The following is a 17236-nucleotide window of genomic DNA, read 5'->3' as shown; positions in this document are numbered from 1 at the left end:
AATTCTGGCCTCGCAGTCATTTAACTCCTTTGACTTGACTGGAGTTACTCCTGATATATGGTGCCTGAAGTAGGATTAGAATCAGGTTCAGTGGAACTATACTCATAAAAAACCTGTTTCAATGAGCCCCGAATCAGACGTGTCAGCTTGTATGGTGGTAGACAGTTATATCTCAACAAAGATGAGAGAGAACCACAAACATATAATGCAAATAGACATCCTTTTAATATGCTAAAACATTACAAAACAGGTTTACATGTTATTTTGTTAAATAAAACAGAAATATGATGGTACTCAGACATTAGCAGCTATGCAAAAAAGATATCTAATGCATATGGAAGATATGTATGATAATTTGTTCTTAAGTAGAGTAGTGGTTAATGGTTACAATAATCCACTCTTACAGTATAAAATAGCAACATGGTTTTCTAGTATGAATAGCAAGACTATTCTTTTATATGTTCATTACTGTTTAAAAATTTCAGATGCTTGTATATCCTTTTACCTTCTAACATTGTATGTGTGAGGTCAAAATAAGTATAACATGACCTACGTACTATCTATTATTTTATATGGCATTCTTTTGCTTCTTTTTTCTATTTCGTAATGTGGTAAAAGAACAGAATAGCTTCCTGACACAATCGGCATCTACAGTTGCAGTGTGCAAGTCTGCATATTTCAAGCATTAGCAGCTGTTTTTATGAAATAGAAGCATTATCAAGCAAAGGAATTAAAGTCCAGTGCTTTAGTTCAGTTTTATCAGACTATATCCTCTTACTACTATGTGCTAAACAGTAATAAAAAAGTACTGTAATACACTGACTACTTCGGGCCACATGCTTGGCTGGGAAGATGGGGCTCATGACTAGAGTGCTGTTGTACTCCAGCAGTCCGTGGCTGATGTAATAGCCTCTCAGGGGTTGTTACTAGCCAGTGCAAGAGCAGCCTGGCATCTTGGAGTCACATCTTCCATCCCTGTGGTTCTGTGCTAAGTGTAACTCATCCAAACAAAACCCTTTTACTTCAGTGGAATCACCCCTGATTTATATTGGAATTAAAACAGAATCAGGACCAAATTAAATATAGATGTCTAGATTCTGGTCTGGCTGGGGTGGAATAACTGCTTTTCTGTTTCTTTAATTTAATTTGAGAAATGGATAAAAGGAGGATTTTTGTCTTAATACTTCCCATGATATTTAATACTTAAAAAGTAAACTGCCTGAAAAGGTTACTTATTATTGCACTAATCAGGCCATCACTCCCACAATGAGAATTTAAAGCAGCTAGAGGACTTGATACCTCACAAAGGGGCAAACCCTTATCCTAAAGCATAGCAAAGCTGCTTTTCTCTCCTCAGACCATATTCCTTGGCTGTCGAGCAACTATGAGGCTGTAGCAGTTCCTGCAGCTCCCATGCTCCTGCCAGCCAATGGGTAATGGTCAGGCCAGTGGAACTACATCATGGATCAAACATCCCTTGATAACAGAATACAAGGAACCCCATAGAGCTATGGAGTAAGGAAAGGGGAAGGGACCAGGGTTTCCCTTATTGGAGAAAGCTGAGTACTACTCTGACATTGTTACTGGACAATTTACAAGACAATGGATCTTATAGTGGTAACAGTTTTACAAATTATTCAGGAAAATTTGCCAGCCCAGGCACAAAATCTGCTGACTCACTCTTAGCCACATAGGGACTGGTGATGATGGAAAAACTAAAGATATTTCAGGCACCCATGACAAAAAGACTGCTAGGGGAAATACTCACAGGCTGCATTAATTTGTGCATGAGAAGGCAGAGAAAAAAGTGCCCACATGTCACCTATCCATCTCCATGGAGCCATACCTATTTATACCAGCTGAGGATCCAGCCTACATATTAACACACCATCAATACAACCATCGCTGAGAATCACCCCTTTAATATATTGCCAAGTGTTTTGCCTGATGCTGTATTTGTACTACTCTGTCTTTACATGTGTTTTTTCTATTTAGATTGTTAAAGAATAGGGCAGTGACTTGGTTGTGCTGTAACACTGAGTTCTGTAACCGTGTGTTTTAATTGGCACTGGGGAACTGATCCCCAGGCACCTTTTTATCTCCTAGGCATGGAGCAACAAGCCACACCCTCAACAGGTGTAAATAAGCATTAATCCTTGGAAGTTAACAGAGCTAAGCCAATTTACACCGGCTGAAGATCTGGCCCATTGTTTGTCTAATAAAAGCGGTCGGTACAGTAGAAATAAAGACAGGTAATACAGAAAACTGGAAGCTGGGCCTGCGTTGATAAGTTTGGCTTGGGGTCTGATCTTTCCCAGAATCCAGGGGAGGGTCAAACTGGGGGGGAGGTTGTTTGGAGTCCATCCCTACATAAAATCACTATGACTCTCTTTACAAGTGTTGAACCTGGTTCCCTTGGGCCTTCTGCTCCCACCTTCTACTTGCTTACACACATGATTTCCAGGCTTAATTGATCTGGTTTAAGCCTTTCAGTCTATTTTTATCATTATTGTACAGTCTCACATGCCATGCATCAGTACAGCCCTTGCTGTGGCTGTGCTAGGATGGGTGCAGCTATCTTGGGTGTATAGCAGCAGCACTGAAGTCATCAAAGAGGTCGTTAGACAGTGATTCTGTGTGTTGTCTGGGAGCTGAGCAGTCTTCCTCCAGATGTTGCTGGATGGGGAATGAGTGACCAAGCTCAGATCCTGAATCCCAAACTAATACAAGCTGATTCTGATCTCACTTATTCTGCTTTAACAACTGGTATAACTCTACTTACTTTAGCCATGTTATTCCTGATTCATTCACCCCAGTTTAAGTGAAATCATAATCTACATAGACATTGCAGCCATATTTTGTGATAGGGATTTTATGACCATCAATAAAATCTTTAGATATGTAATCTGAGATGTTGATAGGTGAGTTAACAAACATATGAAGCACTCACGACTCCTTTAGATAGAGGGCAGTAGTGAAGTGCACTGTAATAGTATGTCATTGTTGTAGAGTAATCACCTTTCATGATTAAGGTCTTAAACTGAACTAAATTTGTTTTTAATTAAACTGAATTTACTCTACATTGGCAGTGGTGTAATTGAGAGCAGAATTTGGTCCGTTATAATCCATCTCCAATTATTACAGCATTGCAAAATGGGATAGGTACATTATCAAATTTATTACTCACTGAATCAACCAGCAGGAGATCCAAACAAGAAGGACCAATAGTCTGCTCTGCTACAGCAAATCCTATGATCCTATGGTTTTTGAGGTTTACTGGTTTTTGCAAAAGCTGGACATTGTGACATATGCTTCATCTTTATTTGATGACCTAATTCCATTATTGGGCTGTATTTGGGACACTGTGTCAGTATTTAAGGGTCCTGATCTGGGCTGAACAGTGGGGTCCACTGAAGATGTGGAATGGGTCATGGGTCCATAATTATATAATTGTGTATCATTGCTGCTGCACTCCTGATATGGGATGACATTGTTTAATCCATCTAACATGGGAAGGCGAGTCTCACATAAGTGCCCATTCAAGGTGTCAGATGGCCAGATTCCTCCGTAAGTCACAGGCAGCTTTAGGATGCTTTTGTCTACGTCAGTGATGCTCTTCTTCATGTCTGATCCATTCCTAACATTTTCTGAAACATCTGCCTCGAGAGGAGCCGACGGCTGCAGAAAACATTCCACTTCTGCTTTGGCTTGAATGCCATCCACTTTATGAATATGAACATATCCAAAACTTTCAGGGTTAAAGCTTATATCATAATTCTGTGTGACAAAGGATAATTTCAGTTAACTACAGGTACTAAGTGAAAGGAAGACACTCCCATAACTCATCAGATGTTAGAATTTTCATTTATGCATATTAAACGTTTCTTAAAGAAAAAAGATTTTATTAATTTATTTCCCCTTACAAATAAATAAAAGATCTTGAATGAAAATCTGACGCAGGTGCAAAACTGGGAACTAACTTATAACAGATTGACCATTCATTTTGAGAGAATCACGTAGGTCAGTGACTTTGAACCTTGTATGCACACGAACCCATTTTCAACTAGCCAGGGTCATCAAGGGCCCCTTCCACTTTAACAACAAGGAAAGAGCAGGCTAGTCATGACCCCCTGCCATCTGTTTGTGACCCCCAGGTTGAGCACCTATGACTTAGGGTAAAAATAAGATGTGAGGCCAAAGGCTAAATGACTCAAACAACGCACTATCTGGAACACATTATTCCATGTACAAATCAGCACTATTAACTTTCTCCGTGAGGAAAAATAGAATTGTTTACAATTATCTATGAGTTAATTCCACACCTTAATCTGGAACTGTAGCCAGTTAGGCCCCAGTCTGCGAAAGGATAATGTACATGCTTAACTTTACACACTGACTGTATTGAGTACATAAAAGTGGAAAGAGATCATGGTACAAATTTTCAAAGGAATTTTCAACTCATTGCCATCAAGAACCATCATTGTTTTGCACAAGCAAAATCTCAATTTGCCAGTCGATTATATGGCTGACGATTTCATTTGCTGGTGCAAATACCATTTACACATGCAAATGTTACTTTTTATTAATCAAATTTAAAAGTTCACTTGAAAACATGGCCCAGTACATACAGCAAATATATCATACTGTATGAGTATTATTCATGTTCCCTGTAAACAAACTCAGATAATCAAAGCAGTGGAAGCACGCACCTTTTTTGGCTTCTTGCAAAGTTGCTCCAAAGTTTTTTTATGATCAGGAAGTTTTGGCCACAAAAGCGGCTTGATTCTGAAACGAGATATGTAGCAACAATAACAGTATTCAAGAAGGGATTGTTGGAACGGCCATAATGGAAGGCACTATATTAGTAGTAGTAGAGTAGTAGTAACAGACTTTATATCATCATACTAATTCTTGTAGACCTCTGTGTGTTTTGCATTATCCAGCATGAGATATTTGTTCTAAGAAGGCCATTTCTGAACTCTTATTCCAAGGGTGAAAGTAGAGGAAGAATATGAGTGGTGTGGATTATGTTTTATCTTACTGCCTCTGAATGATAATATTCCACTGGTATGTGGCTAGAACTTTTCATCCTCCACACACTTCACAAAACATTGACTAATTAGTTCACAAAACAATGTAGTGATATAGTTAATTAGGTACCTATTACTCCTATTTTTCCAAAAGGGATTTGAGGCAGAGGGCCTAAACGCCAAATTTATCAATGTGGTCAGAAATTTTGGATACTTCGTTTATCAGGTGTTCAACGTAAGACATCTAAGAGCTGGTTTTTTTTCACAGGTGCAGAGTAGCTGGAACTTCAGCTGACGTTAATGAGAGGCCACGGATGTTCAGCACCACAGAAAATCAGGCTCTCAAGTTGGGCACCAAAAGTTTTGAGGCACCCAAAATTAGTGCCACTTTTGAACAGTCTACAAGCACCAGCTTTGACCATCTTTCTTGATTTCAGCTATGGCAGTGTATCACGGGAATAAAGGCAATCTCTCCCATAACCAGCTCTCAAACCTGACTATAGATCCAGAGCTTTATAGGTTAAAACCTACACCAGGATTTCCTCTGAGAAGCTTATTGGAAGCCAGGCCAAATCACAGAGTTCTGGTCTAATGAGCTCCCATTGTGCACTTTTATTCAATAAGCAGTCTGCAACATTTTGCACTATCTTCAGCCTCTGAATGGTCCCGGGACGTAGCGCACATGACAGCAAGCTTGAGGTGACAAAGGCACTAGACAATCTCCTTTCCCATACCTCTTTTGCTTTTCTCCCATTCTTAGTTCTATGATTTGTACATGTTCCTGTTGAGTGAGAGGCCAGAGGATAGGGTAAGAATTGTTGGCTAGTATAAAAGGAGGAGATGGGATCTCCATAATATGATTGGTTAATATTCTTTTGATTAAAAGAAATTAAAATTACCTGTTTTTCCAAAATGTTAGGATCAGAACAAGCCCGATAACCAACACAATGAAGCCCACAATGAGCAATGACATGACTGTAGTTATAATATCTAACAAAAAATAAAGAATAAATACCATATTAGGTGTGTTTATAAGTACAGTATTGTTCTCCACTACCCTGAGGTATTCTTTTAAGAAAGCACCAGCCTATTATTACTGAGGAACATTGACAAATTTTATACAGTGTCCTGTCTTTGGAGTGGTATATTGATTCAGCTGCCTCATTTCGCCCATCTGTCTGGTGGGGGAAAGTGTATTTGCAGTCCAGGCCAGTCTCCTAGTCCAGATTAGAACAGCCTGAGGGATCCATTGATTTATGCCCTAGCTGCCTTGGGGAATTTGAGGAGTTTGAAGGTGGTGTATAGCAATTTTTGCTTATCTGCCGTGGGGGCTGCGCTGAGCATATCTCAGCTAGAACTAAAGATCAGCCCCTTAGACTGAGCACATATTTTCAGTCTTACTTCTGTAGAACACCAGTCTGTATCTGTCTCAGGGCCGTAGTGACCAAAAGCTTTGCTGTTGTTCACAACTGAAATGCTGAAATTTCATCTATAATGTAGTTTGTGGTTAAAATGAGGTAAATACATGTTACAATTGGCAATATTAAAATGGATCCTTTTGCATTGCTCTGACTCTGCTATGGCTAAAATGTTTGATGCAAACTGCTCTTTATCCTTGGTGGCTCATGGGGTAATCAGCAAAAATGAAGGGGCCAGATTCTCTGCCCCATTCTGTCCATGTTGTGCCATGTTCTCTGCCCCATTCTGTCCATGTTGTGCATAAACAGGATGCATTCTGGCCCTATTGCTCCTGCTTGGAAAGCAGCTGGCTTTGGGAAGTCCCCCACAGACCCAGAACTGGGGCAGCCAGCTCCTATGTCACCCTCCCTCTAGCTGCTGGTGCAGGGAGTAGGCAGGGGCATGTGAAGGGTGGAGAGGTGGCTGCAGTGTGCAGCACTCTGGCAATACTCAGCAGGTGGATAATCCCTTGAGGACCAGTGGCCTCTGGCACAGGCAGTGGGGTTGGGGCTAGGTAGAGAATCAGGGAGTCATTAGTAGCCCCGGATTCTCTGCCTGGCCTCACACCTGATCTGCTGCACCAAGTGACTTAGTCAGATTTTAGGCTTTTTGCAAATGTGAGGAAGAGCTTTCCCTCCGCTTACTTTTCTTTTTGAGTTGTTCTGCTGCAGTTTGGAAGTATTGAGAAGAGCTCCATTCACTCCAGGTACCCTTGAAATAGTTTCCGTTGGGCTTTGATCGCACTTTCACTTCATAACTTGCACCCATCTGAAGGCTTTTCCCCAGTAATTTTATCTGAAGATATTGAGACTGTATTGTCTAAACAGAAAAAAGATCTGATCATTTTTTGTCAGAATGGAAAATTTATATTTTTCAGATCCAGCAAGGAAAAGGTTATTTATACACAAATCATGTTTGTAGAGAAGATTTTTCAGACTCTGAAACCTTAGTTATCTAATAGAGACAATTGCCCTGCCTTATATGTGAGTGCGTCCCAATAGTAGCCCAGGCAAACACATATGCATCGGGGAGCCATACACAATCAATTATTCACAGGGCAGAGCAGATACTACCCAGCCTGAGCGTTTCCAAATGGGCAGGACCATTCACTTTCTTGAAATAAGGCTGGAGGAATGGACTCTGCTCTTATGAGACACTTTTATTTGAAATGCTAGATACTCAGATCATTCATACATGAGGGATTTGAAGCTGCCTGGAATAATCAGGCTAGTAAACAGGAGCAACAAACAGGGGAGTTTTGCGAGGGGAGTTTAGAGAATGAGCAAGAAAGCCAGATACACCTAACATTCTCCCTCTCCCTGACAGAACCCTCCTCCCCACCCACCTAACCAAACCAAAAAAAACCGCAGGAGTAAAAAGAATACTGCTGCTGGACTTCGGCCTGAGTGGGGGGCTATCCAGTTTGTTGCATTAAATGCTGCATGTATGATTACCTGCCTTGTGGGCAGGTGGCATATGTGTCCATTCTGTGCAAGGAGCCTGTGCATGGTCCTGAGACAGTGAATGCAGGCTCTTGAGAGCAGAGTGGTTGAACTGAAGGAATGAAGGGAGACAGAGAGGTACATAGAGAAGACTTTCCAGGACATAGTAGAGTAGTCCCACCCCCACTCTGATGGCCTCTGCTGCTGAAGAGGATGAAAGTCTCGGGAGAGGAGACCATCAAAAGCAGAGGGAAAAGACCGCATAGTGGGGACCTTCCTTCCAGATGATGCCATGTTATCCTTTTGCACTTAAGATACTTCTCCAGGGGAGGGAATCTTATTAGGAAGTGATGGGTAATAGCAATGGCAGAGTTGGTCATTAGAAATATAGATAGTTGGGTTTGTGATGACTGGGAGAACTATATGGTGAATTGTAGCTCTCTCAAGTCATCTGGACAGACTTATGTGCTGTGCTGGGGAGAAGCCGACAGTCATGGTACAAGCAGGTATCAGTGACATCAGGAAAGGTAGGCGAGAGATCCTGGAGGCCAAATTTAGACTCCTAGATAAGAAATTAAAGTCCAGAACCTCCATGTAACTTTCTCTGAAATGCTTCCAGTTCCATACTCAGGGCCTGTTTGACGGGCAGAACTGCAGGGTTTCAATTAGGGATGTAAAAAATAAATGTGGGGGGCAGGAGCTGTGCTGGGCTCGGCTCCTCACTGCCAAGTGAGAGCTGCCTGGCTGTAGCTCCTCTACTGCAGAGCTGTAGTTGGGCAGCTCTAGCTGGCGGGGAACTGAGCCAAGCCCAGCTGTGGCTCTCCCCCGCTCTGCACTTGTGTGGGGAACTGCTCTGGGTTCCACAACTCCCCGCCAGCCAGAGCTGCCCAGCTGCTCTGGCTCAAGCCCAGCTGCAGCTACCCCCCCACTGGGCTCTGCGCCTCCCCTACCCTGCTTCCCCCCGCTGGGCTCTGCACCTCCCCTACTCCATCCCCGCCCTCTGGACTCTGCACCTCTTGCCAGCCAGAGCTGCCCAGTTTAAACTTCCCCTAATTAAAACGTAATCAGCTGTTTAAAACGTTTAAACAACTGATTATTGTTTTAACGGTTAGGCTTTTACAGCCCTAGTTTCAATGAGTGGATGAGATGATGGGGTAGGGAGGAAGGGTTTTAGGTTTATTAGGAACTGGGAAATCTTTTGGGAAAGGAGGAGCCTATACAGGAAAGATGGGCTCCACCTAAACCAAAATGGAACCAGATTGCTGGCATGGAAAATTAAAAAGATTGTAGAGGAGTTTTTAAACTAAGGACAGGAGGAAAGCTGACAAGTGTGGAGGAGCACATGTTTTGGACAGAGACATACTTTAAAGGAGCTTCTATTAATGAGGATTCTCTATTTCCTAGATAAGAGAAGATAGATGTTGATAAAGTACATGTAGAAACTGAAGAGAAACAGTCTAATGAGAGAGTCCCATTCAATTACATCACATGAAGGCAGACAACTAAAAAGTGACAAATTTTATGAATGCTTGTACGCAAATGCTAGAAGTCTAGATACTAAGATGGTGAACTTGAGTTCCTGGTATTAAACGAGGATATGGATACAATAGGCATCACAGAAACTTGGTGAAATGATGACAGTCAGTGGGACACAGTAATAACAGGTAACAAAACATACAGAAATGACAGAGCAGGTTGTGCTGGTAGGGGAGTGGCACTATATGGGAAAGAAAGCATAGAGCCAAATATAGTAATAATCTTAAATAAATCAAACTGTACCATAGACTCTCTATGGATAGAAATGCCAAGCTTGAATAATTAGTATAGCAGCAGGAATGTACTACTGACCATCTGACCAGTATGGTGACAGTGATTGTGAAATGGTCTGGGTGATTAGAGAGGCTATAAAAATAGACAACTCAAAAATAATGGGGAATTTCAACTATCCCGATATTGCCTAGGTACATGTCACCTCAGGATGGGATGCAGAGATAAAATTTCTAGACACCATTAATGACTGCTTTTTGGCGCAGCTAGCCCAGGAACCCACAAGGGGAGAGGCAATTCTTGATTTAGTCCTAAGTGAAGCACAGCATCTGGTCCAAGAGGTGAATATACCTGAACCACTCAGTAATAGTGACCATAATATAATTAAATTTAAAAATCTTTGTGAATGGGTTCAGGAAATACCAAAGAAGCCCACCAATGAGGAAGCTAGTTAATCAAAAATTAAAAGGAACAGTTATAAGAATGAAATGCTTACAAATTGCATGGAGACGTTTTAAAAACACCATAATAGAGGCTTAAATTAAATTTATATCCCAAATTAAAAAAAAAATAGTAAGAGGAGCAAAAAATTTCACCATGGCTAAACAGAGTAAAAGAGGCAGTTATCTGCAAAAAGGCATCTTTTACAAATTGGAAGTCAAATAGAAAAGGAGTAGTCAAAAAAAAATTTGAAAGACAACTAGCAAAAGAGACAAAGACTAAGAGCAAAAACATTTTAAGTACATCAGAAGCAGGAAGTGTGCCAAACAATCAGTGGAGCCACTGGATGATTGAGATGCTAAAGGAGCACTCAAGGAAAACAAGGCCATTGCAGAGAAGCTAAATGAATTCCTTGCATTAGTCTTCTCTGCAGAGGATGTGAGGGAGATTCCCACACTTGAGTCATTCTTCTTAGGTGACAAATCTGAGGAGCTGTCCCAGATTGAGGAGTGAATAGAGAAGGTTTAAGAACAAATTGTTAAGTTAAACAGTAATAAGTTACCAGGGCCAGATGGTATTCACCCAACAGTTTTGAAGAAATTCAAGTATGAAATTGCCGAACTAACGAGTCTGGTATGTAGCCTATCAATTAAATCAGCTTGTGTACTAGATGACTAGAGGATAGCTAATATGGTATCAGTTATTAAAAAAGGCTCCAGAGGTGATCCTGACAGTTGTAGGCTGGTTAGCCTCACTTCAGTACCAGGTAAATTGGTAGATGCTATAGTAAAGAACAGAATTACCAGACACACAGATGAACACGATTTTTTGGGGAAGAGTCAACACAACTTTTGTAAAGGGGAATCATGCATCATCAGTCTATTAAAATTCTTTGAAGAGGTCAATAAACATGTGGACAAGGGTAAGCCAATGGATATAGCATACTTGGACTTTCAGAAAGCCTTTGACAAGGTCCCTCACCAAATGCTCTTAAACGAAGCAAGCAGTCATAGGATAATGAAGATTCTCTAATGGATCAGTAACAGGTTGAGAGATAGGAAACAAAAGGGCAGGAATAAATGGTCAGTTTCCATAATGAAAAGAGATAAATAGTGTTGTCTTCAGGGGTCTGTACTGGGACCACTGCTGTTTTACATATTCATAAATGATCTGGAAAAGGGGAAAAAAGTGAGGTGGCAATGTCTGCATATCATACAAAATTACTCAAGATAGTTAAGTTCAAAGCAAACTGCCAAGAGTTACAAAGGGATCTCACAAAACTGGGTGACTGGGCAACAAAATGGCAGATGAAATTCAATGTTGATAAATGCAAAGTAATGCATATTGGAAAACATAAGCCCAACTATATATACAAAACGATAGAGTCTAAATTAGCTGTTACCATTCCTAAAAGCGACCTTGGAGTCATTGTGGATAGTTCTCTGAAAACATCCGTTCAATGTGAAGCAGCAGTCAAAAAAGTGAACACAATGTGAGTAATCATTAGAAAAGGGATAGATAATAAGACAGTAAATATTATAATGCCATTATATAAATCCAAGGTATGCCCACACCCTGAATATGAGTGCAATACTGGTCACCCCATCTCAAAAACATTATATTAGACATGGAAAAGGTACAGAGAGAGGCAACAAAAATGATTAAGGGTATGGAACAGCTTCCATATGTGGAGACACTAAAAAGCCTGGGACTTCTCAGTTTGGAAAAGAGATGACTAAGGAGGGATATGATAGAGGTCTATAAAATCATGACTGGTGTGGAGAAAGTGAATAAGGAATGTTATTTACCCCTTTCACGTAACACAAGAACCAGGGGCCACCCAATGAAATTAATAGGCAGCAGGTTTAAAACAAATAAAAGGAAGTCCTTCTAAACACAATGAACAGTTAACCTTTGGAACTTGTTGACAGGGGATGCTGTGAAGGCCAAAAGTATAACTAGGTTCAAAAAAGAATTAGATAAATTCACAGAGGACAGGTCCATCAGTGGCTATTAGCCAAGGTAGTCTGGGTTGCAATCCCATGCTCTGGGTGCCCCTCAGCCTCTTACTGTCAGATGTTGGGACTGGATGACAAGGGATGGATCACTTGATAATTGTCTGTTCTATTCACTCCCTTTGAAGCATCTGGTGTTGGCCATTATTGGCCAATAAGACAGGGTACTGGATTAGATGGACCATTTGTCTGACCAAGTATAGCATTCTTGTGTTCTTATTGTTCTTAATGTATGAATACTTCAGGCTTTATATCAGGGGTAGTCAATTATTTTTTGTCAAGGTCCACATTTCTTAGTCAAGGTATAGTCTAGGTCCAAACTCCAGATAAAATAATAATTAAAAATATAGTGATAATAATAAGTAAATGAAAAAATTTCGGGGTCCATTTAAAAGTGTTTTGCAGTCCGGATTTGGCCCATGATCTGCCTATTGACGACTCCTGCTCTATATGTTTGTCTGAGTATTGCAAAGATGTTTACTGTATGCATATAGAAAATTAATTCAATAGCTTGATGATCAGGAAACTACCCAGGAGATAGATGATAGCTCAGATAATTGTTTCTCAGCAAACACCCAGGACTATTAGCTATGATATGATACCTTCCCCCCAGTCTGACTAGGTTCAAGAGATGGAGGGCAGACAAAGAACTTTGGGGTGGATGAAGGACAAGCCCTAAAGAACAAGGGTGACAGGGCCAGAGATTGCTGAGAAGAAGACTGAATCCTAACCCCAGAAGTGGAGGTGTCTAGTAAGTGAGGCCTACATAAGCTTTAGGTAAAGCACATATGCATGAAAGCCTTTTGTTGTTTTAATCCTTTTGTCTTGTTATTCTGTGTTCCTATTGTCAAGAGTAAATGTAATTTTGTTTGAAGAATGCTATTTTGGGTCTCTGTGTTATCCATTGGTCACAGCTCCCAAAAGGAAGGCTTGCAGATCACGGAACCCAGCCAGGCCTGGTGAGCTATTCCGGTTGGCACCAAGGGGGGCTGTAGCCCAGGGCCCAGTCTGAAAGTCAGAGAATTGCAGGATTCTGCCCCAGAGAGGAGAAGATCTTGAGGCCTAAGAGCTGGAGGGGATGAACTCAGAAAAGACCAGAACAAGGGACAGTAGTGCAGCTAGCTCAAAACCACGACTGTGTATTTTATAACAACAATAATAATTAATAATAATTAATACAGAATATCTCTCTAATATATATATCCCTTTCATCACAAAATATCTCAGAGAGTTGTAAACTTAGCAAACCAATATTTATTTATATTATCTACTGATTTCAATGCATCCATCTTCTCTCCAAAGCTCTGGTTGTGCTATATTAGTTTATACAAATGCATACAAAAGAATAATTGAATTAATAACCACTTTTGGTTTCCCACCTCAAATAGAGGTCTTTCTCTGTAGTCCTCTAAGTCAGTTATTACTGATTCCTGCACTGGCTCAGCTGTGTTGTCCAACAGACTCAAAACCTGTGCTGGATGGTAATGCGGGTTCCTGTATTCCCTTGCTTTGGTGTTTAATCCAAATCATAATCTAGCCCACTGTAACTGTGTACATTTAAATACGTTAACGTACAGCATGCTGCATACAGCTAATGTTACCTACATATCAATATGTATCTAAAATTAAAATAAAACATAATGATCACAATTACTAATATTTAACACTTTCATGCTTTCTATTTTAGTGCTGTAAACAATTAATTAATTAATCAATCCAAGACTGCCCTGTGAAGGAAATATTGTGAATGGTATAATGGATTCAGACCATTTTCAGTCATTAACAGCCTGGAATGGATTTGAACTGGCAACCTAGAGTGAAATAATCTAATGACAATTACTGCAGTTCCCCCCCCCTCCCATATATTACTAGTACTTCTACTAACATGGACTTTATCAGCTAGTAAGAAAATCACTATACATTTTTACTTACACTCCAAGTCCCGTTTTTCTGCCGATACGCTATTTCGTGTATTAATTTGTCCTTTAGATATTTCTTCTTTGAATGTGGTGTACTGTATTGAATAAGATACTCATTTGCATCCTTTTGGAATGTGATATTTATGTTAAATGGCGTCTCAGGCTTAACTGTAGATAATGATGGGAAAACAAGTCAATGTATTACACAGTAAATGGGACCTTAATGTGTAACTTTCTAATAAGTCAATATATTTATTATAAAAAGACTTCAAAATGACTGCTAGAAAGTTCTCACTTGCTCTAGGGGACCATCCCAGTACATGGCTGGCCCAAGATTGGGGGAGTGCACCAGTGAGCTTCATGTCACCTTTGTACCTCCTTCCAGAACTGTGCTGTGTGCTTCTCAGTTGTAGCTGAGGATCTGGCTTTGTAACAACAGCCCTAAATTGCATAACTCCTTGGCAAAATAGGACAAACCTTTTCAAAGCAGCTTGTGCTATCCATAGGTCTCTCCAGACATAGGGGTAGATTAAAAACAAAGTAGAATAGGCTAGCACGTAAGCCCCCTATTCTGAATGCAGTTCAATCATGTTCTGGTTTGATGGGAGGGATTGGTAACGAATTTCCAAATTTTTCTGGGCCGAAGGCCACAAATTACCTTAACTCAGCTGTCTGAACCCCTCAACCAGCCATCATTACCTCCATTTTATCTGGAGTGAATGTTGGTTTTTTCACCAACTTTTCCCCCAGTTACACTTAGTACTATATAAAAGCACTTAGCATCTTACCAATATCGGTTACAGTCACACGCCTGCAGGACTTTCTCTGCGACTCAAGGACCACGCAAATGTCCTTCGGTAAGAGTATTTCATAGAAATATAAAAAATATGTGCCTTCCCGTTTCTCCATAATTGAACATAAACACTCTTCATCGGTTGTGGTGCTGCTGATCCAATATGACACAGAGTTAGTTTCTTCTCAATCATAATTTAAAAAATTCTTAAATACTTTCCTAACGATAGTTGAGGTCAGATTTTCAGGTTCCAGGAACATCTAGGCCTACAGAGAAGAACACAAGCTCAAGCCTGCATTTACTGAGCCCTTAGTGAAGTGGCTGCTATCAAGCATCACCTCTTTCAAACCAAAGGGACGATACACAATAGCAAGTAATTTTGCAATAGTGGTTTAAACAATCAGGCCCTATAATCGAGCTTTTTAAAATTATTTTTTGTTTATTTTAACACAGCTAATAAAGATAACAAAGAAAAGAGGGGTGTCTAAAATGTAGTAGAGAACCATGATCAGATTATACAACGAGGTAGGTAAGATCAAACTTCTTCATTATTAAGGGCAAAGAATAGTGTAACAAAGGCAATTGTTACCCGGTTAAGGAGATTTGCCTGTACAGTTCTGTAATAATAACTGTTATTTTGTCATTCAGCCCCAGTGTGGGTTTCATGACCAAGTAAAATCATAAACTAATCTCCAGAATTACTTCCTTTTGGGGGGAGGGAAGGGAGAAGCAGAAGGGAGGATATGGGTGTGTGTGTGTGAAAGGATGACTAAAGAAAAACCTGAACGATAAGTAAAAGAGGTTAGAAGAGGAATGGTAGGACTGAGAGGAGGAAAGAGAAAAAGGGAATAGAGGGAGGGGATGGTTTGAGGAGAATGGGAGAGGCCTGGGGCCTCAAGGGGACTGCAAAAAAAAGGTTACTTTGATGAGAAATGTAATTGATTATTCCCATACTTCCAAAAAATGTGAATGGTTGTTTCTATTGGAAAACTTTTTTCGTTCCATTGTCACCAGGCTGAAGTGACAATACAATTCTTTGATAGTTGGCACACTTAGGACTTCTGTCATTGTAGAATTAGACATTAGGCTATGACCAGAGCTCTACCCAACCAGTTTTTCAAAGGATTTCAATTTCCAAGATGGATTGGCTAGGTTTAAGATGACATGGCCAGCATGAAGTTCCACATTGGTGGACAGAAAGAAATTGACCCAAATATTGATCTCTGTCCAAAAAAGATGGATGACAGGGCAATCTCATAGTATGTGGTATAAGTTATAGCCTTCTGCATTGCAGCACCAGCATTTCACAGATTTAGCTGCACTGGAGCTGAAAAGTCTACCTGGAGTCCAGTGCATCGTTCAAAGGATTTTCTGATTGGTCAATCTTAACCCCAAATCCAGTGAGCAATGCTTTATGTTTAAACAAATCTGATTTCACTGGATGTTGGTAAGGAAAATTAATAGCTCATGTTCCCATTTTTTTAATTACATTTTTGATGATTACATTTTTGATTGGTGAGTATCCACCCCTGACTTGATCTGAGTAATTACTAAAAATGCCTTCACCAGTCCAAGCTTTTTTAAAGCTTTTCAGTCTCAGACTCTGTAAAGTCAGTTTCCTGGAGGTTATATCAATTTTCAACTCTCTAAAGAGAGACACAATTTTTTTCTTTTTATAGGATTACCAATTCCTTTTATGTTCCGAGAAACTCGTTTAACTAAATTAGCCATAGATACTTACAAAGGGAAGTATCCCAAAAAACATCTTATGCCATACTCACCGAGACTGAAGGCTATGGGTAAAGCAAGGAGTCCAATGTGATGGATATTTGGGGAGTTCATAAGGAGTTTAGATGGAGAAGAGGAAGAAGAGAAGCTAGAGTGACAAGAGGATAAATAGATAAGAAAGAGCTGAGAGGAGGTAGGACAAGGGGAAGTGTAAGAAAAGGCAAAGGTAAGAGAAAAATCCTCTTGAGTCAGAGTGGGACAAAAGATCAGGAAGTTAGATAAGAGGTTGCCCAAATGAACATATTCCCTCTGTCCCAAGTTGAATGCAAAATATATGAATATTCCCAACCCTACAAATGGAAGGGATGTGGGAGATGTGGTGTACAGCCCAGAGTATATTTTAAATGGGTTTCTGGGATAAAATACACATATAACTATGCATAGGAGGTTAGAGTCCTACAAGTGGGGACCCACTGGAAATATCTGAGAGGTGGGAAACAAGAAGAAACCACCCCACCACCTCTTCTAGACAAGTGGGTCCAAAATTTCAGTGTATGGCTCTCCAATGGCCAGCTATTTAAAGATCCATAAGTAATGAGATATTGCCTCATCCCTGGGTACCCAATATCAACAGCCACAATTT

At 40.3% G+C, this 17236-nt stretch overlaps 1 protein-coding gene across 1 annotated transcript in view; it reads right to left on the bottom strand.

Annotated features, from left to right (window-relative positions):
* Positions 1 to 272: 272 nt before the first annotated feature.
* IL7R (interleukin 7 receptor) overlaps positions 273 to 17236 on the bottom strand; it is a 31040-nt gene continuing 14076 nt past the window's right edge. The window contains exons 4-10 of the mRNA XM_067545352.1: positions 14861 to 15015; positions 14086 to 14240; positions 7133 to 7307; positions 6443 to 6454; positions 5930 to 6005; positions 4710 to 4785; positions 273 to 3777 (exon numbers count right to left, since the gene is read on the bottom strand). Coding sequence (XP_067401453.1) covers positions 3274 to 3777; positions 4710 to 4785; positions 5930 to 6005; positions 6443 to 6454; positions 7133 to 7307; positions 14086 to 14240; positions 14861 to 15015 — 1153 coding nt within the window. The 3' untranslated portion in view covers positions 273 to 3273. The remainder of the gene's footprint in view (positions 3778 to 4709; positions 4786 to 5929; positions 6006 to 6442; positions 6455 to 7132; positions 7308 to 14085; positions 14241 to 14860; positions 15016 to 17236) is intronic.

Source organism: Emydura macquarii, unplaced genomic scaffold, assembly GCF_026122565.2.
Source record: "Emydura macquarii macquarii isolate MOO-44397 ecotype Brisbane River unplaced genomic scaffold, CSIRO-AGI_Emac_v2 contig_1045, whole genome shotgun sequence".
NCBI lineage: Eukaryota > Metazoa > Chordata > Testudines > Chelidae > Emydura > Emydura macquarii.
The sequence above is the reverse complement of the archived record's forward strand: the minus strand, read 5'-3'. Positions and strand labels throughout refer to the sequence as shown.